Source organism: Harpia harpyja, chromosome 12 (genome assembly GCF_026419915.1).
Source record: "Harpia harpyja isolate bHarHar1 chromosome 12, bHarHar1 primary haplotype, whole genome shotgun sequence".
Taxonomy (NCBI): Eukaryota; Metazoa; Chordata; class Aves; order Accipitriformes; family Accipitridae; genus Harpia; species Harpia harpyja.
The window spans coordinates 43,409,669-43,432,463 of record NC_068951.1 but is presented as its reverse complement, the minus strand read 5'-3'; the positions used below and the strand labels follow the sequence as shown (position 1 = coordinate 43,432,463).

General features: G+C 41.0%; 1 protein-coding gene across 3 annotated transcripts in view; it reads right to left on the bottom strand.

Annotated features, from left to right (window-relative positions):
- The window catches only part of VEPH1 (ventricular zone expressed PH domain containing 1), a 99,649-nt gene extending 79,492 nt beyond the window's left edge, over positions 1 to 20,157 (bottom strand). The window contains exons 1-5 of one of the 3 annotated variants that reach the window (XM_052804088.1): positions 20,059 to 20,157; positions 16,661 to 16,782; positions 8,818 to 8,888; positions 2,581 to 2,872; positions 297 to 512 (exon numbers count right to left, since the gene is read on the bottom strand). In XM_052804088.1, coding sequence (XP_052660048.1) covers positions 297 to 512; positions 2,581 to 2,718 — 354 coding nt within the window. In that variant the 5' untranslated portion in view covers positions 2,719 to 2,872; positions 8,818 to 8,888; positions 16,661 to 16,782; positions 20,059 to 20,157. Of the gene's footprint in view, positions 1 to 296; positions 513 to 2,580; positions 2,873 to 5,833; positions 6,032 to 8,817; positions 8,889 to 11,462; positions 11,567 to 16,660; positions 16,783 to 20,058 lie in introns of those variants that run through there. The other 2 variants (XM_052804087.1, XM_052804089.1) reach the window with 2 other exon arrangements.
- Between the last annotated feature and the right edge of the window lie 2,638 nt (positions 20,158 to 22,795).

Here is a 22,795-nt window from a genome sequence, read left to right as displayed (position 1 = left end):
TTAATACTTACATGAAATGCAAATACTTAGAATTAATGGAGAATTAATGAAATCTGGTACTAAACAGTCAAGACACTTCTAAAGATAAGAAGGCTGCCAAAACTTTTGATTCACTGCAATGGATGCCATATACATGTAATAATATACTTTAACATTTGGGGTCATATTCTTGGTTTTAAACAAATGCAACCACTCCCATGCACCCTCAAAAACCATAAAGTACAACTGCCTTCTAAAAGATAAAACTGAATAGCCAACGAATGCACTACACTCCCTTGCTTTCAGCTCATTCTTACCTGCAAGATACAGCTCATGATATCGGATGCAATTTTTGCATGTGGTGTGTCCTCATCTTTTCCAGAGGGCTTCAGGTTGTGTTCTAGACATGACTCCCAGAGAGCCACAAGGGCTTTCCCGTGCTTTTCTATGGACGCCGTCTCCCTGATGGCAGTGGTGATGCGAGTGATGCAGATTTCCACCACAGCCTGGTCATTGTCGTTGGTCTGGTAGTCCTGGTTCAAATGAAAAGACATTTGCCAATGAATGCCCATCCTTTTTAAGGATCCCACAAAATTAGCCTGAAGGCATGAAGTTTTTGTAACTGTCCAGTGTCCATTTTCTCACTTCCACCTTTACAACAAACATTTAGTGCAATTAAACACAGAAATTAGTCATCCCATAGACAATTCACTGGTTTAGGTCTTAATTCTCATTATTGTAAAGGTATGGATTATATTATCAAATGATTTTTAGTAGTCTGTCTTGAAGCATGGCTTTCTTGACCAGGGATTGTAGCCACACACACCATAGAATCACTTACACAGGCCTCTTCTCCCATAACCGTCCTAAAACTGAAACTGGAATTGATACACCCACAATATATATAGCCAAATGCAGTGTCCCAAATATTTCCCATCGTGTTGAGTCCCTGATGTAAAAAGTTAGTTTCAATTAGCATCAATGTAACATGATTAGAAGTTAATTAAATAGGCTTTATCAGAAAATCCTGTAATCCCCTGTAATTACTGACACAGATGCCACATGGATATGAAATGGCAGTGCTTCGCCGTAACTAAAAGACTCAGAATACACAATCACCGTCCCTCAGTCTAACCTATGCTGTTCCACCCTAAAAAGTAATGAAGATGAAAGACAGACTGAAGTATTAATCAAAAGTCATTGGTTTTGCTAGATAAAGTATGGTCATTTTTAAAGGGCTGGAGCTAAGTTCAGCACTAGCTTGCAGAAGTGCAGCTCCAGAGTTAGCTCTGGGGGATCTGCGCTGCAGTGTGGTATGACAGCATATCACAGGCAGAAACCACGACATTTGGGTCTGTCTCAAAGCAATTCTCTGCCTTTATTCACAGCTAGCCCTCTACAAGCTTTGCTTGGCATGACAGAAAAATCCATGCACTTATTAGAAAAGGAAAACACTTAGATTTTTCTTTTGTATAAGGTTACCTATTGATAAAGAGGTGAACAACTTAACAGCCGGTGGCTGAGAGGGCACAAGAGCAAACCCCTGGCGAAAGTCGCGGTCTCTGGCTGTGCGTGGACATGGAGAGCAGAGCGGTCCTGTCCCCACTGCTGTGAAACTCCTCACATTTGCAGAAAAACCTGTGTCAAACCCAGCTTGCTCAGCCAGCGCTGGAGCAGCTGCCCGATCTCCAGAGCCCTCTGGTGGGAATCACTTGGAGGTAGGGGATGGCTCTGCATGATGCTTTAGCTGCTTAATGCAGACCGGCGTGTTTGTGAAAACATCTTTTAGCCAGTTCAGGCATTTTCTCTCAAAAAGCATGGTAGAGGGAATTTGTGTAAAATTCCTGATAATCTGCAGGTAGGTGAGTCGAAGTACATCACAAACAGCAGAAGCAGTGGACAAAATAACTTGATTAATGTTCTGAAAGACTGTGCAGATACAGTTGTTGTCAAAGAAATGACCAAAGAGAAGAGCCAGCATACAGTGGCTGTCCTGATGGATGAGTCAGTTCTTGTTGCAACTGGCAATGTCATGATCAATGCTCCGAGAGTCAGAGGTTTGCACCTTGCCAAAAGTGATTTCTAAAAATCACATGCTGTATGAAGTGCCAGAAAAGTGCAGTTGTGAGAACATGTACATGCTGCTAATTGAATATGCTAAGCCTCAAAAAAGATTTTTCCCTTCCCTTTGGCAAACTGGAAGCAGGAAGGATAGAGAGCTTTTTTCCTTTTTTTTTTTTTTTTTGGACAGCACTTTCGAAGATTTTACCAAAATCTGTAAGCCTACCATCATTCAGAACACTTTATGCTGCAAACAGAATACACACTGTACATACAGAGTACCTGTAACTGCCTGTTAATCTTTAATATGCCTTAAATAATATTTAATAAAAATTATGATAGAGAAGAACTTGAAATATCTTTAAAGGAAATCCAGCTAGTAGGAACTGGATTTGGTTACCACATTTTTAAGTCTTACACTTTGCTTGGCATTCCTGAGTTTCTAAAAAACTTAAATCGTGTATGTCCCTGTCTTTAATATTTTATTTATACAACACATTTAATCTCATGCAAAATTATTAAGGACAGCGTTTCACTTACCGCAGATGAACTAATTATTCTTATTTGTTCAAGAGCTTCTGAGAGGCTTCCTTCAATTTCAGCATCCTCTAAGGAAAAAAGATCCCCTGCACGTGAAAGGTCCTTTTGTGCCAAAACCAGCCCAAACAGATGATGCATGGCTGCATTCGCTGCCACTCAGCCAGACCTCTGCATGCACCATGTGCGTGAATGACTCAGATGAGGACAGAATGGAAACAATCCTGTGGACTAGTGATCAATCTAATATGAAGAATAACTCTGGGGCATATTTCAAGACTTCCTTGGCCCCCATCTAAAAGGGAAAAAAAGGGGGGGGCAGAGGGAGGAATTAGCAAATGCATTGACTGTCATATTCCAGTTTAGCAAAGATTTTTAAATGGTGTATGTGAGAAGCATACAGGATCCCCTGATCCAGGGACATCCTTAAGCACGTACCATAAACTGCATGTTGAAGGACCTTTTGCCCTCAAACACTAAATAGCTTAAAATTAGCTAAACAGTACATAACTCTTAATAAACAAAACCAAGTTTTTTTCATTTCAATGCATATTACCTGAGCAGGATGGTGACTGGACTAACTGATAAGGATTACAAACTGCCTTTCTGTGGTCAGTAGCAGAGTGGAGCTAGAGGAGGCGTGTGAAGCCGCTTGGTTTGTTTTCTGGGTTGTTGTGTCTTGACTCCAGAAATACACTATTAGCAAGATTGAGAAGATAATGATTTTTGTTTAGAAAAACAGTCAGTTTTGCTGCCAAAATGATCCCTGCAGTCTTTTCAACTCCTGTAAAACAAACACTTGGCTGAGCTGAAACTATGCACTTCTCCTTGGCTGGGGAATTTAACAGAAGCCAAGCCAAGTGGGGCTGGGCTCAGCACCATGCATACACTCATGAAAGAGGACAGTCCTGCACTTTGTGCCCCTAAACTCTGGTGTTTAAAGCATCCACAGAGGAGATATTTGCCTTAATTATAGAATTTCATTTTTTCCACATTTCAGAAACGCTATTTGTTATTGCAAGCCTTCCAGGACTTGCCTCTTGCTGATAGGTCCCCTCTGCTCATACACCTTTAAAGCAAGGGTCTTATGGCCAACCTCAGTGCACGTGAGAAAGGGACCAACAGCACATGGTTCTTCAAGCCCAGAACATCCCATGGGGCTTAGACACCCTCCTTGGGCTTTGCCAAGACAGGTACAAATCCATGCCAGCAGAAAATGTTTGTCCTTGAGTCTTCCAAGGGTCTCCATGATGGCCCTGCCAGTAGGAACAGGGGAAAGGCAGTCCATCCTCCCTCAGCTCCTGATTGTACTGCACTTCTTCCAACCTTTCCGACCAACACTATTCACGATGACAAAGAAACCCAGCAAGCCATGATTTCTCAGCTCCAAAGAGCACCTCTAAGTGCGGGGCCCTCCACGGGCTGCTAGCACTTCAGGCAGAGCTGCGAGGGAAGTGGGGCGGTGGAAGAGCCTGCTGTTCGAGACCCTACTGAGAAAGGAGTGAACCACACAGAAGACATTCGCTGGCACTCATAGCAGCCACGCTGGCCAGCCGCACGCTGAGCTTCTGCCAGTCAAAAGGGACACAAAGACACATAGCACCATGGCCCTGAGTAAGCTCAGAAGCACATGAAAGGAGAGGTTACAAATGGGAATGCCTCTGTGCCCCGGGAAGCTGCTGCACAGCTCAACAACTTCACCCCGAACAAGCTCTGCTTGACAGTCACCTCAAGCTCCCTTTAGCTTTAACTGCATCTGTGTTGGCCATCTTTTAGTACACCAGTGATCATTCTCACTCCTTCAACACCAACATCTTCCACATGATCAATATTTTCTCCATAACAAAGTGTGTGGAGATAAACACAGCACCATTCAGAGAAACCGTGAAGTAGGCTGTTAGTTGCCGTTTTGTGAATCAAAATGTCTTTCTGAATTGAAGTAAACATACCTAAATGTAAAGGCCTTACATATAATATATGTGTATATATGCATGTCCTTTACCTTTAGGTATGCAACAATCTAAAAGTTTCAGCTTAGCCACTAGTGGGTGTCTTTGCAGGAATACAACAGATACATGACCATCTAGCTGACAAAATTGTGACATTAAGGTAGGCATACACTATATATGATACTCATTAATTCAAGAGCTTGAGTTAGCTTCAAATGTCACACACTGGAAAAGCAGTTGCTAGAACTGGACCAGTCTGCCCTGGTTTGCGCACATCGCTTAAATGACCTAGCCTGCGTTTCCAACGAGTAAAATTTCCCTGCAGCTTTATATAGAGGAAAGAGAAATCTCTGAGATTTGACATATATTAGCTAAAGTAAAACACAGGAGAAAAGGGAATCTTATGAAAAACAGGCTATTTGTAGTCTGGACAGAGTGATGAATAGGCTGAGTAAGTGTGACAAAGTAAGGACTCAAACTTCACCACATTTTCCACACAGGCTTGCATTAGATGAACCTGCTATAGGTACCACCACGGTCACCCCGATGGCACGTGCCAAGTGGGGCAGGCAGAGAGCTCCTGCCTGCTGGAGCACGTGGAGGCCTGCAGAAAGCTCTGTGCAGATCTGTATCTAACCCAGGCGTAGCTTGACATGAGAACATGCATTAAAACACAAACATTATGTCACAAATGAAAACTTTCCTTCTGTCTTCACTTATTCATCTGATACAGTATATACCAAGCACATCTTCCAGGGGGCCAACTCCTCTAGGTTCTTCTCTTGAGCTGATGAACAAAGTACTACATTGTCGCAAACTAGATGTATAATTATTATTTGAGATACAGAGTATCCTTAATCCCTGTTACTCTATTTTAAGCTATTTTTCAGGAAAAAAAATGCAAAATGTCAAATAAGGGGAAAAACACTGAGAGCATTCTGGAAATAACTCAGTGAAACAACATCTATTTTAATAGCATAAACAGCACCTTGCACTTGATCTGCCACAAGCCTGATTGTAAGTTTTTTTTAATTTTCCCAAATCTATCAATATCATTACACAGGACTTTTGGTTTGATTATTTGCAACAAGACAGAAGCAGAAAAGAGCTTGCAAATAAGATTGCAAACCCTGAAGCACAACAGGCTATTGTCCTCCTGACGATCGCTATGGCATAAATCACCAGTCACCGAGCTGAAGGGGATGGTATAAGTACAGAGGAGATTGGGCCCATGTTCTCATACTCAGCAATTCTCAAATTCAAAAATAAAAGTTCAAAAAGCTGCAAACACAAACTGATTTTTTTACCTGTTCATGTTCCACAACGACACCTTCAATGATGGTTACAGGTGCAAAGCTTGTGTTCTTGGAAACAAAGCCTGACCATTTGCTTTGCTCTCCTGCTACCCCAGGCAGCATCCCAGGGCACAGCAAGTGGAAAGCTGGGGAGTCGGGTGGCAAGCAGTGAACCTGAAGCTGTTAATTGCAGTGCCAGGAGTAAGGCATTTCAGGAATGTAGACTAAAGCAGCCTAAAAGTTACCAATGGCTCCATCAGGTGACTAAAGGAACCTAAATGCAGAGAGGCCTTATCTCTGAATGAAACACTCTGTTTCTAGGACAAAATACAAAGCCGACTCCACTTGAGGGCAGTTGTTTTTAACAGAGAAAACAGAACTCTCTGTGTTAGTGGAAAGCTATCCTTCCCTGGGAAGAAGGTAAAAAAAACCTCAGTAAGCTCACATTGTTTGAAAGAAAAAGAACAAGTGAACAAACTTGCTACAGAAGAGATTCTCTGTCCAAAGGAATAAATGCTATCATTCTGGAAAACTTTACATGAATACAAAGGAGGGTCTGAAGTTCCCTTTAGCTTTTAATGTTACTCTCATAAGTAGCATAACAAAATCTGCACACATAATTTAGAAAAATGCTCTAGGAATGAAGATCCATTTGAACCCTCTCTTTGATCAGCTGCACTGAAACACAGCAACCCCTTCTTGGCCTTTTGCAAATGATATTCTACTCAATGTGCTTCTGCAGAAGAAGAGTTTCTCAGAAAGGCCCTGTTGTCTACCTGATGAACAGACACTTTTTATGTAAGTTTTATAGACAACACTAAGGACAATACAGAAAAATGCTTACTTACTATAAGCTCTTTGAAATGGAATTATAGCAAATCTTCTTAACACTTACATCATGTAACAGTGCTGAAAATACTTTTCTTGCATAGGTCCTAAAAGGAGAAAATTGTCCTTTAAGCATCTCCTTGCTCACTACAAGATTATAGTCTGTCCTACTAATAGGTAGCTGGCGCTGAGGAAAAGCATAATATATGTGTCTTCTAAAATGTTGTGGGGTTTTTTTTTTAATTTATTTTTTAAAAAGTGTCAGGTTAGATGATAAAATTCCTTCAGATTATGGTTCCCAAGATGTCTCATCAGCTTGACTCCACATCACCTATCAGCATCTTCTCATTCAGATAGGACAGAGATTACTGTATCTATCAGACCAGCGTCCGAGACAGATCAGACTTATATTTGTGTCCCATGTACACAAGCAACGGAGAAGAGGCAAATGGTCTTGCCAAAGTTTGTAAGTCCTGTGTGGCTCCCCATCGGCAGAGTGTCTGTGAGGGGTCGCAGCAGGGATCCACACCTTCTTATGGTCAAAACATGGGAAACAAAGCAGTGACTCTAGCTCTTGTAGCAAACTTCAACTCGTTATGCAGGGAAAAAAAGACTCAGCTTATTACACAGGCCATTTCCACTGGTTCGTGGTGCAGTCCCACGTCTAATTCAAAGTTTTGATTCTGATTTTCAACACCTAGTTTCCCTTTTCATGACAAGCTGAAAGAGCCATACATTCCCTGGGACCTTGAAGCTGTTCCCCTCCAAGGTGAGTCTCTTAACTTGCTGGAGGCACAGCATTCTTACCAAAGCTCCTTATCAGAAGCAATCAGAATAAAAGCTAGCCTGACAGGTTTCAGAGCTTGAAGCAATTGAATTGGTCTGTTTGCAAAATAATTCCCCCAATAATAGAAGATTAACAATAAAAATTCCATGTAAAAGGGCAGTTGGACCTAAGGGCATCCAAAAGCCAATTGAACTTTGAGCTAAAAGACTGAGTCTTAGAGTTTTATCAGGAACTTGGATTCTGCAGAATGACATTAGAAGGACAAAAAAAAAAAATATCTTTTAAATCAAAGAGGAAGGGGAGAGGATAAAAATTTTTAAATTTACAGTGAAGCAAATTCTACAAGAAATTAAAATAATTTCCTTAACTTTCAAAAGACTTGACATGTAAGTATGGTTGCTTGATTTTACCAGATGGTGCTATCCCACTGAAAACAAAAGTGCAACCTTCAAAGAACTGTGCAATAATATTGTTAATCTAGTTCCATGCTAAGCAACATAAATCAAGGAAAACCTCACTATATTTAAGGAATTTTAGGAAATGCAGGCCACCTAGAGTTCATGTTAAGTGAACCTTATAGTATCTTCCAGTTTGCTCACTGCAAAGCAAGAGGCAATTAAAACCTTACTATACTGTTGAACCAATCTTGCACGTGAACTTACATTAATACTGCATTTCAGAAGGTGGTTAAGCATGCACAGTACTAAGTCCTGAGCTAACTCAGCCCTGCAGCAAAATCCATAACCCACCACCATCGGGAATAGTCCCTGCAGGCTCTCAAAGCCACTGTCCAGTTGCAGCTGAATACATCAAGAGACAACAGGCTGCAAGTACAAACCATCCCCTTGCTGGAGCAGCACCGAGGACAGATGATACTCCAAACCCAGCAGACAGCCAGAGCTCCCAAGTGAATCCAAGATTCCATTCATTCACCACTTCCCAAACCCCATTCTCCTCTGTAACACTCAGTTTGCCATGGGCGCCATGCATGGTTCTCCTCAAATGCTGCAGCACAGCTCCTGAAAGGAGCACTTCCAGCTGGTGTTTCTTGTTCTGTTCCAAAGGACCAAGAAACCACAGCCACCAAAGCTCTTTGATTAACAAAAGGTAACATTCATTTTCTGAAATATTAAAGAAAGAAATCTAAAAGGTATAAAGCGAGCACCCAGTTCAAAAAAGTAACTTAAAGTGTCAAGCAAATTACACAGGAGAGGAAGGTGATCTGAGAATTCCCCTTAAATGGAGAGACTTGTGTCAAAGGACTGAGAAGCCAGAGGTCTTGCTTTACCATGGTGATCTTGGGCAAATCATAGTCCAGTGGTTTGACTACTCTATCTATAAAAAGGAAAAGAAAAAGAAAAAAAAAAATCAATTTTCTTACCTCGCAGACATGTTGCCATGCTTAATACACTGGATTGTATGAAGTGCTTTGGATGCCTTGGATGAAAGACGCTATAGGAAAGCAAAAGCAAAATAGTATTAGTAACTCTTTGCCTTTTCAGCACTCTGTGTGCAGACTATAAAATATATGCCACATGATACCTCCAGGAATACAACTGTGTATTTCAACAAACAGGGTTTAATATTTAGGACACGGTCCCATAAAAACCAAACAGGACAGCAGCTCTACTAAACCTTGTGGGAGTTTGTGATGTTATTCACACACGCATGGATTGAACAAAATGATGTTTAGATTTCCATTCTCTCTGGGGGTGGGGACAAATGTTTTCAGCCACTGCATATTTAGTTTTATTTTACTTTTCCATGAATAGGAGGAAGGTTAGAATCATCTTTAAAGCAAACTTTTATTCTCTGCATATGATAGGATTCCCTTCTCTTGAAATCCTTCTCCCCCATCTCACAGGAAAAAATCTGTTTTGTGGAATTAGAAAAAGTATGTCTCAAACAGTTACAGAAGTTTGTAATATCTCCAAGACTGCTGGATACTTCCTTCCCCACATGCACCCATCCAGGAAAAAAAAAGAAAGCCTGGATACATTTCCTGCTTATTTTCAGTCTGAAATTTTCCTGATAACATTCACATATGCAATTTATGGACAGAATATTGCAAGATATTTCAGAGAACTTTCCCCCTCCACGTTAGACTAATAATTTGATTTATTTTTATGTTTGAAAAGCATTTACTGACTAAAATAGAGCACTCTTTCAAAACTTTTAAATAAAGTTCTCACATTTTTCAGTGAAAGAAAAGGATTAAAGATTATATTGAAAGAGCATCATTTTCACAGAGGGTGAATAGACTACAGCAGTTCCCATGGGATCAGCTGCATATATTTAAACTCTTCCCACAAGACAACCATTGTTTCCTACAAGCCTCTCTTTTTTTCTGTCATGACAGGTTTCCACACTTCATGTCGTCTAGAAATCCCATGGATGCTGAGCTGGACCAGATGATGAAACAATAAATTATGAAGTCTACTAATTAGGCTAGGGTTATAAATGTTTTCTGCTAATGAAACACCTTGCTGCAGTCCTGGGAACTGTGAACTGACTTGCTCTCAACATCCAGCTCTTATACACAAGGAAGCAGTATTCTTACTGGAGGCAACTGCAAAATAATCAGAAAAATTATACAGCCTCTCTCAAGATCTCTCTCTTCTACCAGAATTGCAGGGCTATACTACTATCCTTAGTTTGAAGTAAGTTCAATGTTCTTCCTAGATGTGTAAACCAGCTTGTAAATATTCTCCCCTGCGATAAACTGGCTTGATCAGTAGGTTTTATAGGTCAGATTCTGCTCAAAGTGAACCAGATTTCACAGATCTCCAAGGCAATTTTGGCTGCACAATCCACGCAGAACCCAACTGATGCAGAGTGGTAAGAATGTACTTATAAACTTGCCAATTGCTACTTTTGCAAACAGTTTATAACTTGACCAAATTTTTTATATATATATATATATACATACTTGATAACCTATGTGCTGTCAAGACAGTTTTCTACAATTTTCAGTAGATAAGAAATCACAAAGTTTTATATTTGACTGCTGTTTCAGAACACACCAATGCTACATATAACACTTTGTAAGACTTAACATTTTTTAACATCAGTAAGACAGATTTGTAAGAATTCCATTTCTAAATATCTTCATGATATTAAAATATTATGCTAAAGTAAACAACACTCTGCTAATATGGAATAAATTGCTTCATATAACAAATACCAGTACACTCATTGTCATGGTGATGCTGTCAAAAGCTGGTCATTTTCAAGTGTTGCTTAATGAGCTTTCATATCTGTGACAAATTTTTAAGACTGTAGTGATGTTACAGAAAAGGAACTTGTTATAAAATTTTACAAAATGTATAAATGTGTATTTCTGTCTAAAGAGAGTGAAAGACTAAATGGAACAGAGCATGAGGGACTACAGGATAGGGTCCCTAAGAATGCCACTCTGGAAGTAAAAATTGGACCAGAGCAATAAACAAATGCAAAGTCACTGTCCCTCAAAGTCTCCTGAAACAGCAGTCACCGAACAATCATTGAACGTCCTAAAGTTCCTCCCAGGTACCTGGCAATCCACTCCAGTTTCTTCAGCACATGTTTTAATAGGGCCAACAGTTTCCCTAGCCTGCATTTTCAAAGTTCCCCTAATGTAAGGCAATAATTCTACAGCACTGGGCACAAAGTGTCTCCTGAGCATGGGGAGGAAAGTGAAACACACTTGAGCCCCAGGATGAGTCAAGACCACTGCAGGATTAACTTACATGCTGTCACACACCACGATACACAGGCACTGCTTTTTCTTTCTGTGGCACTTCAAGCTAACTTACAATGTTTTTCACAAACATTATTGTAATACATTTATACATATAATAAGCACAGTTCCTGCATTCACAGAAAAAAACAGTAACAGTCACACTATTAAAGACTACCTTTCCTACACTCTCAAAAACCTCTTCCATTATTTAATATTTGAATCTGCTACTCAACTTCTTTCCATGCAGTAATTTATTCATTATTGAAAATGTTACATGAATGCATATTTAAGTTAGTTATTCATACCTCTCAGAAGAGAAACCTCTGAAAAACATTAATAATTGAAGGCAAATTGTCGCTCTTTAGAGAAATTCTGATAAAATCCATTACAGTTGTCAGTCTCCCTTCCATCCCCCTGTCTCTGGTATGCGAGGCTGCTGGCTCAGTGCACAGCCTTGTCAAACCAACCGTACAGTCTATTCAGTTACCCTGGAGTTGTCATGTGGAATCAAGCAAACAAATATCTTCTCTCCATTTTCCCCAACTTCAGCACTCAAAAACAGATCAGAACTAATTCTTCACAAAGCTTAACTCCAGCAGCAGCTTGAGTGAAAATGCTCCGAGCTTGATATGGAATTTGAATTAGTTAAAAGGATTTATCAACAGCCAGTGGTTACATTCAGTTAATTAGTAACTTGCTTAAGAGTAACGAGGAAATTGCAGAAGTTTAATATTACTTATGGGGCCTCTTCTCAGAAGTTGGTGAGAAAGCTGGACCCCTTCAGTGTCTTTAGAGGAACATTAGCCAAAAGAGAAATCAGGAACGAGGAGGACACTGAAGAAAATTCATCCTTTCAGTTGACACCCGTTGCATCTCGCCAAATCATAGAACTTCAGCCAGCCCTTAGAAAGCATAACTGCCCAGGTGGAACCAGTGCCCAGGACCTACCTGAAAACCTCCAAAGCTTGGCAGCCGTAGCAGAGAAATGATTTCTAAATCATTCTGGCGGCATTCTGCACGCAAGCTGAATATGCTTTCCTTCCACATTAAGCACGTCTGTATACTTTTCCCTTTAACCTTCCTTTAATAAATAAATTCCAGATTCCCAACAAATCAACCATAACTAAAGCCTACCCTACACAGACCCGAAGGAACTTGATGGAACTGATACTGGCTATGTCCTCCTCTCCTGGGAGAGCACAGGAGCAAACCCACACTGGGAGTGTCCCAGCACTGACATTTTTCTAATAACAGCCAAAGTAATATCAAATGAACCAACACTTAGAACAGTGAAGTGTAAGGTCAAATGCTCTTAGCCAGCTGCTGGAAGAAAATAAAGACTGTTTGCCCAAAGATAACGAGGGGGCACGTTTGTACCATTCTTGCTGGGGCTTTTGCCTTTTTGCAATACAGAAAGGATTTATAAATCATACAGTTTAGAAAAAAAAATCTGCTCCATAAAATACACATTCAGTCATATGAGTCCTCAATTTGATGGCAAATCCTCCAAATAGCTTTTTTGCTCCTGTTCATTCCACCATGGCATCTACAAGCAAATACAAAATTAATGGTGGGTGAACACATACTTTTAATGATGCTAAGTCATCATTGTTGTTGTTACTGTTTTTTAAATAAAATGCAATTGTGTGTTCTCTACATCTTCCTTTTAACTTATTATGTATATGAAGAATACAGCTTGCTTGTCTCCTAACTCTACGAGACTGTAAAAAAACTTGCAAGCTGATAGCAGAACATAAATATTCTCACTCTAAAAATAATTTTCTAAATAAAAGATTTAAAAAAAACTTTTTTCAAAAGGCAGCATGGTCTAACTAGGAGAGCATACATGAGAGTCTTGAATTTTACTTCTGCACCTCCTAACTACATAAGTCATTGTACAGTAGGAATTAAAAGGTTGATTCCTTCACTTACTGTGAGCCTACTTTTGACTTCTAATAGCAACCAAAGCAACATTTCCCCCCAGCATCTGACAATCTTTTAATTTTTCATGTGGAAGGAAAAGTAGAACCACGAGCTGGTTTTGTACTTACTCAAACACAACTACAGTTGTAGCTAATGACTGTCCTCAGAAGATTTACATGGAAAAACTTTTCTGATAACTATGCTGGAAGGATAAAACCAGTGTTGACTGTCTTCTCAGACAACCCATTCTCTTAATGTCATGAGGTGGACAGTAGGAAGGGGTTCCTCTTACTCTGAGGTGAATGTGCTCTGCTCCCAGAATCATCTGTACAGTCAGTAAGAAAACCAAGACAGACAGCAGACTGGGGAATATAAGGCAGCAAAGTAAGGTTCAGTGAGAGAGACCCAAACAAGATTTGAAAAGAAGACTGATGGCATTACCATGGAGAAAGACAGCAACGTGGCCCTTTCCAAGCTAGGCACTTTGATCCCTTCCGTTCTGCACACTCCCCGAAGAGGTTTGTCATAGTAGCATCACCCTTTACAACCCTGACATAGTCATACCTTAATTCTTTTGCTTCTGCTTTTTCATTGATGGATTCATTGCTATAAACCATTAATGTCACTAAGACAATGAAATCTTAGCTAATGGAAAATGGCATGTGAAAGAATATAGCAGGAAGACTGACTCAAGCCACCCAGCGCAGTTGTCTTAGAATTTCTCTGACCTTCCCCTTGCTGTTTATAAAAATTGTCATCAACTACACAGAGAACCAAGAAATTACCACTGGATCAGGATATGCTTGGAAAGACAAATGAAGTCAGAGACAGCAAAGAGCACTCGAGCAACTTGTAACTCTAAACCACATAATGCACATGGTAAACAAGATACTATAATAATAAAGCAAAACAAGATATTATGATAATAAGGCAAAAAGATTTTCACATACATTTCACTATCTGAAAAAGGATAATTTACTTTATGAAAATAATTTTTCCCATCCTAGAAAAAAACCTTGGTTTTAACTTTTATTATAATAACTACAATGAATTGATGTCCTTCCTAAACAAAGCCCTGAAAATATTTATTTTGTTAGACTTCTTTTTTAAATAAACATCTTGTTAGGAAAGAGACATGCTATTGTTCTCTCTCTGACTAATTGGTGAAGAGAAACAGAATATTCCATATTCATTGCATTTAGCCTAAATGAGTCATGTTATCTTCTACTCAGACAAAGCATTTTAATTTTAATAACGACAATGCTGACAGCTACAATACTGTTCTTGCAGAAGTTTGCTTGTAAATAATTAACAATTGTTGTATAATGACAGTGGGTTTTTTGATAGCTCTATTAATTTCACAGTCAGGCTGGAGTCTCTTTAATTTAGGGTTTTCATAAAAATCCAACCCCCTCCCAACCTACTAACATAAAAGGCTAATGGAAAAAACAGGTTTACAACCCTGCAGTCTGTCTTGATGCCAAAAATCTGTTGTATACCAAGAGTCAGCTATGGAAAACCGAGGAGAATAGTATAGAAATCACAGATCATACCTCCAAACAGTTTACATGTTTGACTAATAATTATCCGATTTCAAAGTTAAAGTCTGCATTGCGGTAATCAACAAGTTCACATAGCAAAAATCTGTTCTGTGTTGTAGGACCTGGTGGTCAGTCACTGGTGGTGGCATTGTCAGAGGACAGATTCAGCAGAGGATGGGGCACCACCTATTACTGTCCTTTAAATACATGCACTCATGCCTCTCAAAATCTTGCCAAGCAAGACACTGATGAATGTTCCCCTGACCCACTCATATTTTTAAAACCTGGCAACATTCCTCTGATTCTGATAGAATCACCGAGGACACAAATACCTTGAGGACCATGAAAATGTTTCCCATGTAAGCAAGTTCTTCATTTATCACATGCCGTATAGTTCACTAATTCACAGCTACATCTTTTACATACATATTAGGAATTTCATCCAAGAATTGTAGAACCGGAGGCAATGTTTCCTCTACCATAATAGGAGATATCCAATTTTATTTTTTTTTCCATTCAGATAACACATCCTGGTGTTTCCATTCCTGTGAGGATGAAATATGTCACTCCAGACATAACAGAGCCTCTCAAAAGCCCACTGAAGTTAACAGAGAGACTCTTACTGTCATTACAAGAATCTATAGTCTTTTGTTCTCCCAGTAGGTATTTCCTGAAGTTACCTTATGCCCGTTTGCTGTCCCAAAGACGTGGATAATGACACAGATATTTATGAAGTAGTCTTTGGTTTCTATATGGCCCAGGTAACAATAAGCATTTCTGGGCCATGCATTTGACTGGCAGCAGCCCAAAATTTATTGTACTTGCATAGTTTCATACACTAAGTGGATTAGTCAGGATTGTAAACTGTCCTGCCAAATAAAAAAAAGTTTGATGTCAACTTAACATTTCTATCAAATTCCATATTAATTACTAAAGCTATTTTCTAACTATTCTAAATTTTTTCCCATACTAGGTATTGCTTATATTCTGCTTTAGTTATTGGCAAAACATGGCAATCTTGCTTGACACTTTTAGAATAGCTGTTTATTTCTAAAGGCCGAATCATGTGTACCAGACAAAGTCAAAGCTCCTGTTGAAATTAAAAGAGGTTTTCCCCAAATGAAGTCTAAAAACTATAGGATTTGACCCATTGTCTCAGAGGAGCTAGACCCTGCCTCAGCACTGTAGATGATAGTTAGTCAGGTTCGTAGGTGGTTATTGCCTGGCAGCCCTATCTTGTAACAATACACAGAGCTCATTATCAGCTGCACTGCTCCAAAAGGCTCATCTGCATCACAAAAGACAACATCTGCCGTGCATCTAGATGCCATCTCGTTGATAAAGTATATCAGAAACAGAAAAAGTTTGCATACTCATTTCTTTATAGCCACTGCTGTTTTGGAGGCAGTTCCAAAATACTCATAGGCAACAAACAAATGTCACTGCGGGTCCATCTGACAGTACTTCAGATGCTCCGCAGCCCCACTTGCTGTGATGGACAAACTGCAAACACACCCAATCTCTTTTTTACATATACACATGCACACACACTCTCACATTCTGCATATCAGATAACATTTTCGTTAACTACCTGCATCATTTTCCAATTGAACTGCATATTTGATTACTTCAGGCATCTATTTCCATTCACTTTGTTTCCCACATACAGTGCTTTCTTAATTGAGCTGCATAGTTTATGAACTGTGCTAATTGAGCTGTGTAACTCCACTACTGAGTTTTTATATACTGTACCAAGCAGCATATCAAGTGTTTTCAAGTGTGTCAAGCATATTTGTGCCACTGGAGTTACAAGCCCTGCAAGTTGAGGAGTACTTTAACAGTTCAGCTCTATTTTTCACTTCTTAGATTTCTGTATGTTTTTCCAAATTTGTAATACCAGAATGGGTTGAAATCTGCTTTGAATTTGGCTTAAGCAAAAGATTTTTTAAGGATAGCCAGGACAAATTAATTAAACTGTTGACGACAGCTCAAGTAACCCTTGTATTCTGTCCCTGAGAGCAGAAGTCAAGAAAACTTACCCTAGGAGAGCAAAGGCAGCTACTCCCATGCAGAAGAAAAACCGCCTGACCACAAAGGACTGCTCCAATAGGTGCTCACACTCCGGGTTTCTGATTAAGAGCCAGAAGCCTTTAAAAGGGTCCTAGAAGTAGGAGGGAAAAGCAGTATTGATAAGTAACCATGAGGACATGCTGTTCTCAGCTGCCACGAGTTAAGAGCTCAGCAATCAGGGCATGCCTGCTGCAGAGAGACACAGCCTCTGGAGCCAAGACTGGTTCTGCACAGCATCCAGCTGTTTCTCATTCTAATTAAGTCTATAGGCTAAGAGTGATTATTAATATTAAACACCTACACTCTGAAGCTACTAATGAAGCCAGATAATCCATACCATAGATCCACATTTAAAATTAATATGGGCATTTATGCTAACTTACAAGAAAGAGAAGCAGTACACACGATACAATGTGCTCATGCCTTTCTTCTGCACAGGTTCTCCTCTTGGCTATGGATAGATGCCACAGTAAGAGCCAGTATTTAAAATAACACTAGAACATCTGTCAGATGCTTAATAAGCTTATTATCATTAACACTATACCTCACAGATTAGCACAATGCTTTCAAATACAAACAAGAGGAATAGTACTTCCACCAGAAATTCTAATTTCAATAATGGCATCAGAGCTAAGTAGTGGCAGTTATTTGGAGGCTTAAGGAAACCAGTCAGCAGAAAAAAAAAAAAAAAAAAAAAGACGCAGCACCTCATGGGACAAGTTATTTCAATTAATTAATATCAGGACTAATATGGCTATGTAAATGCCTTTCCAGGACAAAGTTTTGTTTGCTAGATTTGTAGAAGAAAGCCTCTTTATAAGTGAGCACCAAACCATAGAAATGTAGGACTGGAAAATCCTCAAGAGATTATCTAACCTACCTTCTTATGTTGAGGCAAGAGCTGTCAGGTCTAGGCACACCTGACGTTTGTTCTGATCTTGCTTCCCTCAGCAAAGCTTTTCAACACTTCATAATTAGGAATTTACCCAGTAGCCAAAGACTTCTTCCAACTCCATTAGAAACAGAGGACAACAGATCACTGTTTTGTTATGGTGTTTGACTTTACAATTCTTTGCTCTCCCAAACATCTCCTTTTGGAGCAAACGTCTCTTTCAGCTTCTCACTCTTGTCATATTTTCTTGCTTTTTTTCATTCTTGCTGAATCTCCTCTGGATTCTCTTTTCTGGAATTTCTCAGCCCATTTCCACAGGGCACTTGTGCCATCAGGGAGCAGCAAGTGGCTGCTGATACCTGCAGGCCTGGATTGGGCTCCCCCCAAATTATCTGTGAGGTTTGATCATTTCCATAATGGTGCTTCTTAACCAGCTGTGCAATCCAGCCCTCCCCCACACCTGCAACTTTTGTTAGCTTCTCACACCATTATCTGTCACATCTGGCAATTTCACACGTTGTGCCCAGTGCTTTTCCATGTCCTGTTCACTTGGCTTAACCTCAGGCCAGGGCCTGAGCAAAATTTGCCTCACAAAATTTGTTTCTTTGTGTTTGTTTGTGGTGTTGAGGGTTTTTTTGGGGTGGTACCACTATACCTGTTGTCTTTTTCCTTAAGCATTCCCCCTAGCCTGAGAACATCCTACTCCACAGACGTGGCACACAGCCAACAGTATGAAACCAGCTCCCTGAATTTTTCAAAACATATTGCAGAGGAACCATTTTTCTCATAAACTAAAAATTTAAACCAATAGTCTCTGCAACATAAGTCAACATCTCATCCTTTGTGTGCAAAATGTAGTTCTCAGTTTTCCCCCAGCAGGTCTGAATTTATCAAACAGTGAGGTGTACACATTGCATTAAAATCAAGTCATAGAAAATCCAGTGTTCACCTTTCAAGTCCACCTCAATAGTAAACCGATTCAATTTTGCTGTCAATTAAATTAGGGAGAAAAAGGAGAAAATGGGGAGGGGCAGATTAACACATTCTGAGGCAAATGGTATTTCAGATAAGTTTAATCTTACTTTCGAAATGTGCAGACTCATCGCATACATCTACATGGAGAACTCTACAGAACACCTGGAAGGCTCGACACCAAAATAGTGACATCATCACCTAACTGTATTAGGGTTTTCTTTTTTTTCCTCAGCAGGACTTATGAGACAAGACAAGAATTTAGGCTGGGGCCTGAAATTCCCATTCCAGTCTAACTGACTTCAACCATAAAGGTAATTTTCTCCTAATCATCAAGTTAAATTGCCCCTTTAGTCTTCCTCATCAGGCTGTAAATAGATGATCCTCTCTCCTCTTGGAAGGACAAAAGTTAAAGAAAGAAAAGACATGGAAAAAGACTGAAACCCATACAAACTAGAGGTAGATACCATGAACTCAGGAGATATTGTTAGGAGGTACCAGGCCTTAAGTCAACAGATTCTTGAACTTAACTTTAACCATATGATTAACAGTCTCATTCTTTTTAATTATTCATTGCCCCATTTCACAAAGTCAGAGAATCACAGCATGGCTGAAATTGGAAGGCACCTCCAGTGATGATCTAGTCCGATCCCCTGCTCAAAGCAGGGTGAGTCAGAGCAGGTTGGTCAGGGCCACCTCCAGCTGGACTTTGAACATCTCCAAGGATGGAGAGTGCACAGCCCCTCTGGCCAACCTTTTCCAGTGTTTGACCTGTCCCACAGTAAAGAAGTTTTTCCTTACATTTAACTGGAATTGCCTGTATTTCTGCTTGTGCCCACCGCCTTCTGCCCTGTCACTGGTTACTGCTGAAAGGAGTCTTCCTTCACTCCTCCCCATCAGGTATTTATATACATTGATAAGATCTCCCTGAGCCTTCTCTTCTCCAGGCTAAGCAGTCTCAGCTCTCAGCCTCTCCCTCTACAGCAGATGGTCCCACCCCCTAATCACCTTCTTGGCTCTTTGCTGGACTCGCTTCAGCATGTCCCTGGTCTTTCTTGCACTGGGGAGCCCAGCAATAGGCCCAGCACTCCAGACACATCTCACCGGTGCTGAGCAGAGGGGAAGGATCACCTCCCTCGAGCGGTGGGCAATGATCTGCCCAAGGCAGCCTGCTCTGCTGTCATCTGCCTCTGCTGCAAGGGCACATTGCTGGCTCACGAGCCACTGAAAGTCCTCTGTACCCATAAACTTCCGTAGACACTGGTTCAGCTTTCCACGCATTGTTTTCAAATGTTTTCATTCACTACTTTTGAGAATCAGGCTTCAGAACAATACAAACAGGCACTACAGAGAAAAGTCATGGCTGTCACAACTGGACTCAACCTCATTACAAGACAACAGACGTTAAGTGTGATACTGGTATTGTAATACATAATGACTTGCAAGAGAAAAAGGATTGGTATTTTAGAGTTAAAACTGATCAAACAGAACTGTCAGCCTTACCTGGAAGTTTTCTGATGCTTAAACAAATCTTCTCCAATTCCACGTTCTCATTAATTCTTGCAAAGAAACTCTTTCCTACCGATTACCGTAATAATATTCTGACAATAGAGAGGGTAAAAAAGAACAGCATTTTCTTGTCTAAATAATATCCAATATCAGTTTCATTTATCACATCTCATTAACAGAAAAAAACCTATAAAGCCTTCCCGAATGTCTTCAAATCTCTCTGACAAATTTCATTAGCATTATTTCACCCTAAAAATTATAAAATCTACTTTAAATTTGCAGTCTAATAGTACCTTCAACCACCCTACATTATGCTCCCAGAAAAGGGTTAATGGCATGCATATATACAGACCACGGACTTTTTTATTTTAATGGCAAGGCAACAAAGAAATTCACTTAATGACAAGTTCTTGGACTAATGTATTATTCATTTTGTTATGTGACAGCAGAACAAAATTGTATCCATAAATATATAATGTTGTACACCACTTTTTAATGTAGTTTACATTTATGAAATAATTGGCTGTCTTTCACCACATTATCCTCTCTTTATTCACTTTTTTTTTTAAGCGGATGTCATAAAATGCAGTTCATGACATAGAAGATGTGTTCATTCCAGGAACAGAGACAGCAACTGGCCTGGAAAAACCTGTGAATTTCAACCTCTGTTTCTGAAAATGTTTTCTAGTCTCTAGAAGGATTTTGGAAGTATCTTTACAGTGTTTTTCCCCATATAAATTGCTACTTTACTCCTTTTCCTTACGATTAACGTTACGTATTAAATCATTTGAGGTCAACAAATTGATCATCAATGTACTTACGTTCATGTATCTAATGATATGTGGAGTTTTGACTTAAATAATAAAAATACTCAAACCTCCTTACTCGGTATCCTAAAGCAAGGCAAACCATGAGCAGAGAGATGTCTCAGCACAGGCAGTGCCCTCACTGGCAGGGCTTAGCCTCGCAGAGACGGGTGCAGGCAACACTGGCCACTAACGGTCCCAGGAGAGTCAAGCGGTGAACCAAACCCCAGATACACCCAGGCGGTCCAGCCAGGAGCAAAAGGAGACAAGGCCGGAGACAGGACTGGTGGCAAGGCTACAGCATAAGTCCAAAGTCCATCCAGGAAACAGGGCTGGATGCAAACTATAATGTGCTTGCATGAAGGGCCCATCCAGGAGCCAAGCTGCTAACAGCTTCGGTCCGAGGTCTATCCAGGACTGAGGGACTCAGCTTGAGCTGAACTGGGGCCCCTGGGCAGGTGTGGGTGGAGGTCCCAGGTGAGGCTAGTCAGGGCCATCCAGGCCCATCAGTGCCCTCAGAGCACAAACACTTTCCAGGTTCCATTACCTGTTTGCCTTCATAAATTGTTATGAGGAGCATTTGCAGATTATTTTATCCTCTCCAGTCGCCTGCACGGTCTCTCCAGTTACTGCCCTTGCGTGCTTCAGGCTCACATCCAGTTCTGGATTTGGTACCACATGGGTTACTTACACCGAGAGGCCTTTTCTTTAGGCAGTGGGGGGGTGTAGGAGACGGGTCCTCTGTGGTCCTGCTGCCAGTACGGCCCCTCCTGCAGCGCAAGCAGCTCCTTCCAGCCTGCTCCCCTCTTCTCCTGCTCTGCACCAGCCACGAGACCCAATTCTGTCTACACAAGTGAGGAGACTCCAGCTAGCAGGCACTGTAACAACAGGCACCACCTCAGCATCTCAGCCAAAATGTTATAAGGCGAGTAACAAAACCTATTCCTTCCACAAGTCTGTATGCTGCTAAAAATTTTACAAATCTGCATGCTTTTTGCCCATCAACAACAGATGAGTCTCATGGACGTAAACAGGGAATTTCACAGCGCCAGACAAATGCTGCTCGATTGCCAAAACCAACGCTGAATCATTGCTTGAGCAGCAATTAAACTAGAACAATGCAGATACCCGGAGCCTTCCTTTAATCATTCTCCCAACCCTGTGTTAATTAGCTAGGCTGCAGTAACTACAGAAATGATGAGCCTATATGAGAATGAAAAGTAAAATTGTAATAAAAATTCAGTAAATTATACAACACTCTTTCCTATCAAAATATTTTAAAATATTCATGTCCAAGAGTGCACATCCTACAAAGATCCCAGGATTGCTCATTAGACTTCTTTGTATCGCCGATCGCTAACTGCCATTACCGATCAAATTAAAAGGTGGCGTTCCAGAGCTGCCGAGGCTCGGCCAGTCCAGCGGGCCCCAACACCGCAACGGAACGGTCACCACGGTCTTTATCAGGCGTCCAGAGCAGAGGCCGGGCTCGCGAAGGGCACGTCGGCTTCAACCCTGTGGCGAACGCGTGGGTAAGGGGCCCCTTTCCGCAAAAACCCCGCTTCTCTCTTCCTCCCGACAGCCGCTCTGCGTGCGTGCCGTACGCAGGCCCGAAAGCCACGTTTTTTTTGCACGAAAGAGGGGCAGCGCCGCTGACATAACTGCCGAGGTCTTAAAAATACCACACTTGTTGGCACCTCGTCAGCGTTTCGGGCGCCTTCGCCTCCACACGGCCGCCTCCGCTGCCCCCGCCTCGCCCTTCCACCTCAACGGCGCAAGAAAGATGGCCGAGTCTTACAATAAACAGCACGCGTGCGGCGGTTTGCTCCGTCAGCCTCGGTTCCCTCACACCACCCCCGTTCCCCGGGCAGAAGCTCGGCCTCGGCGCCGCGGCTCTCGGTCGCCGGCGGGAGGCAGCTCCGCGG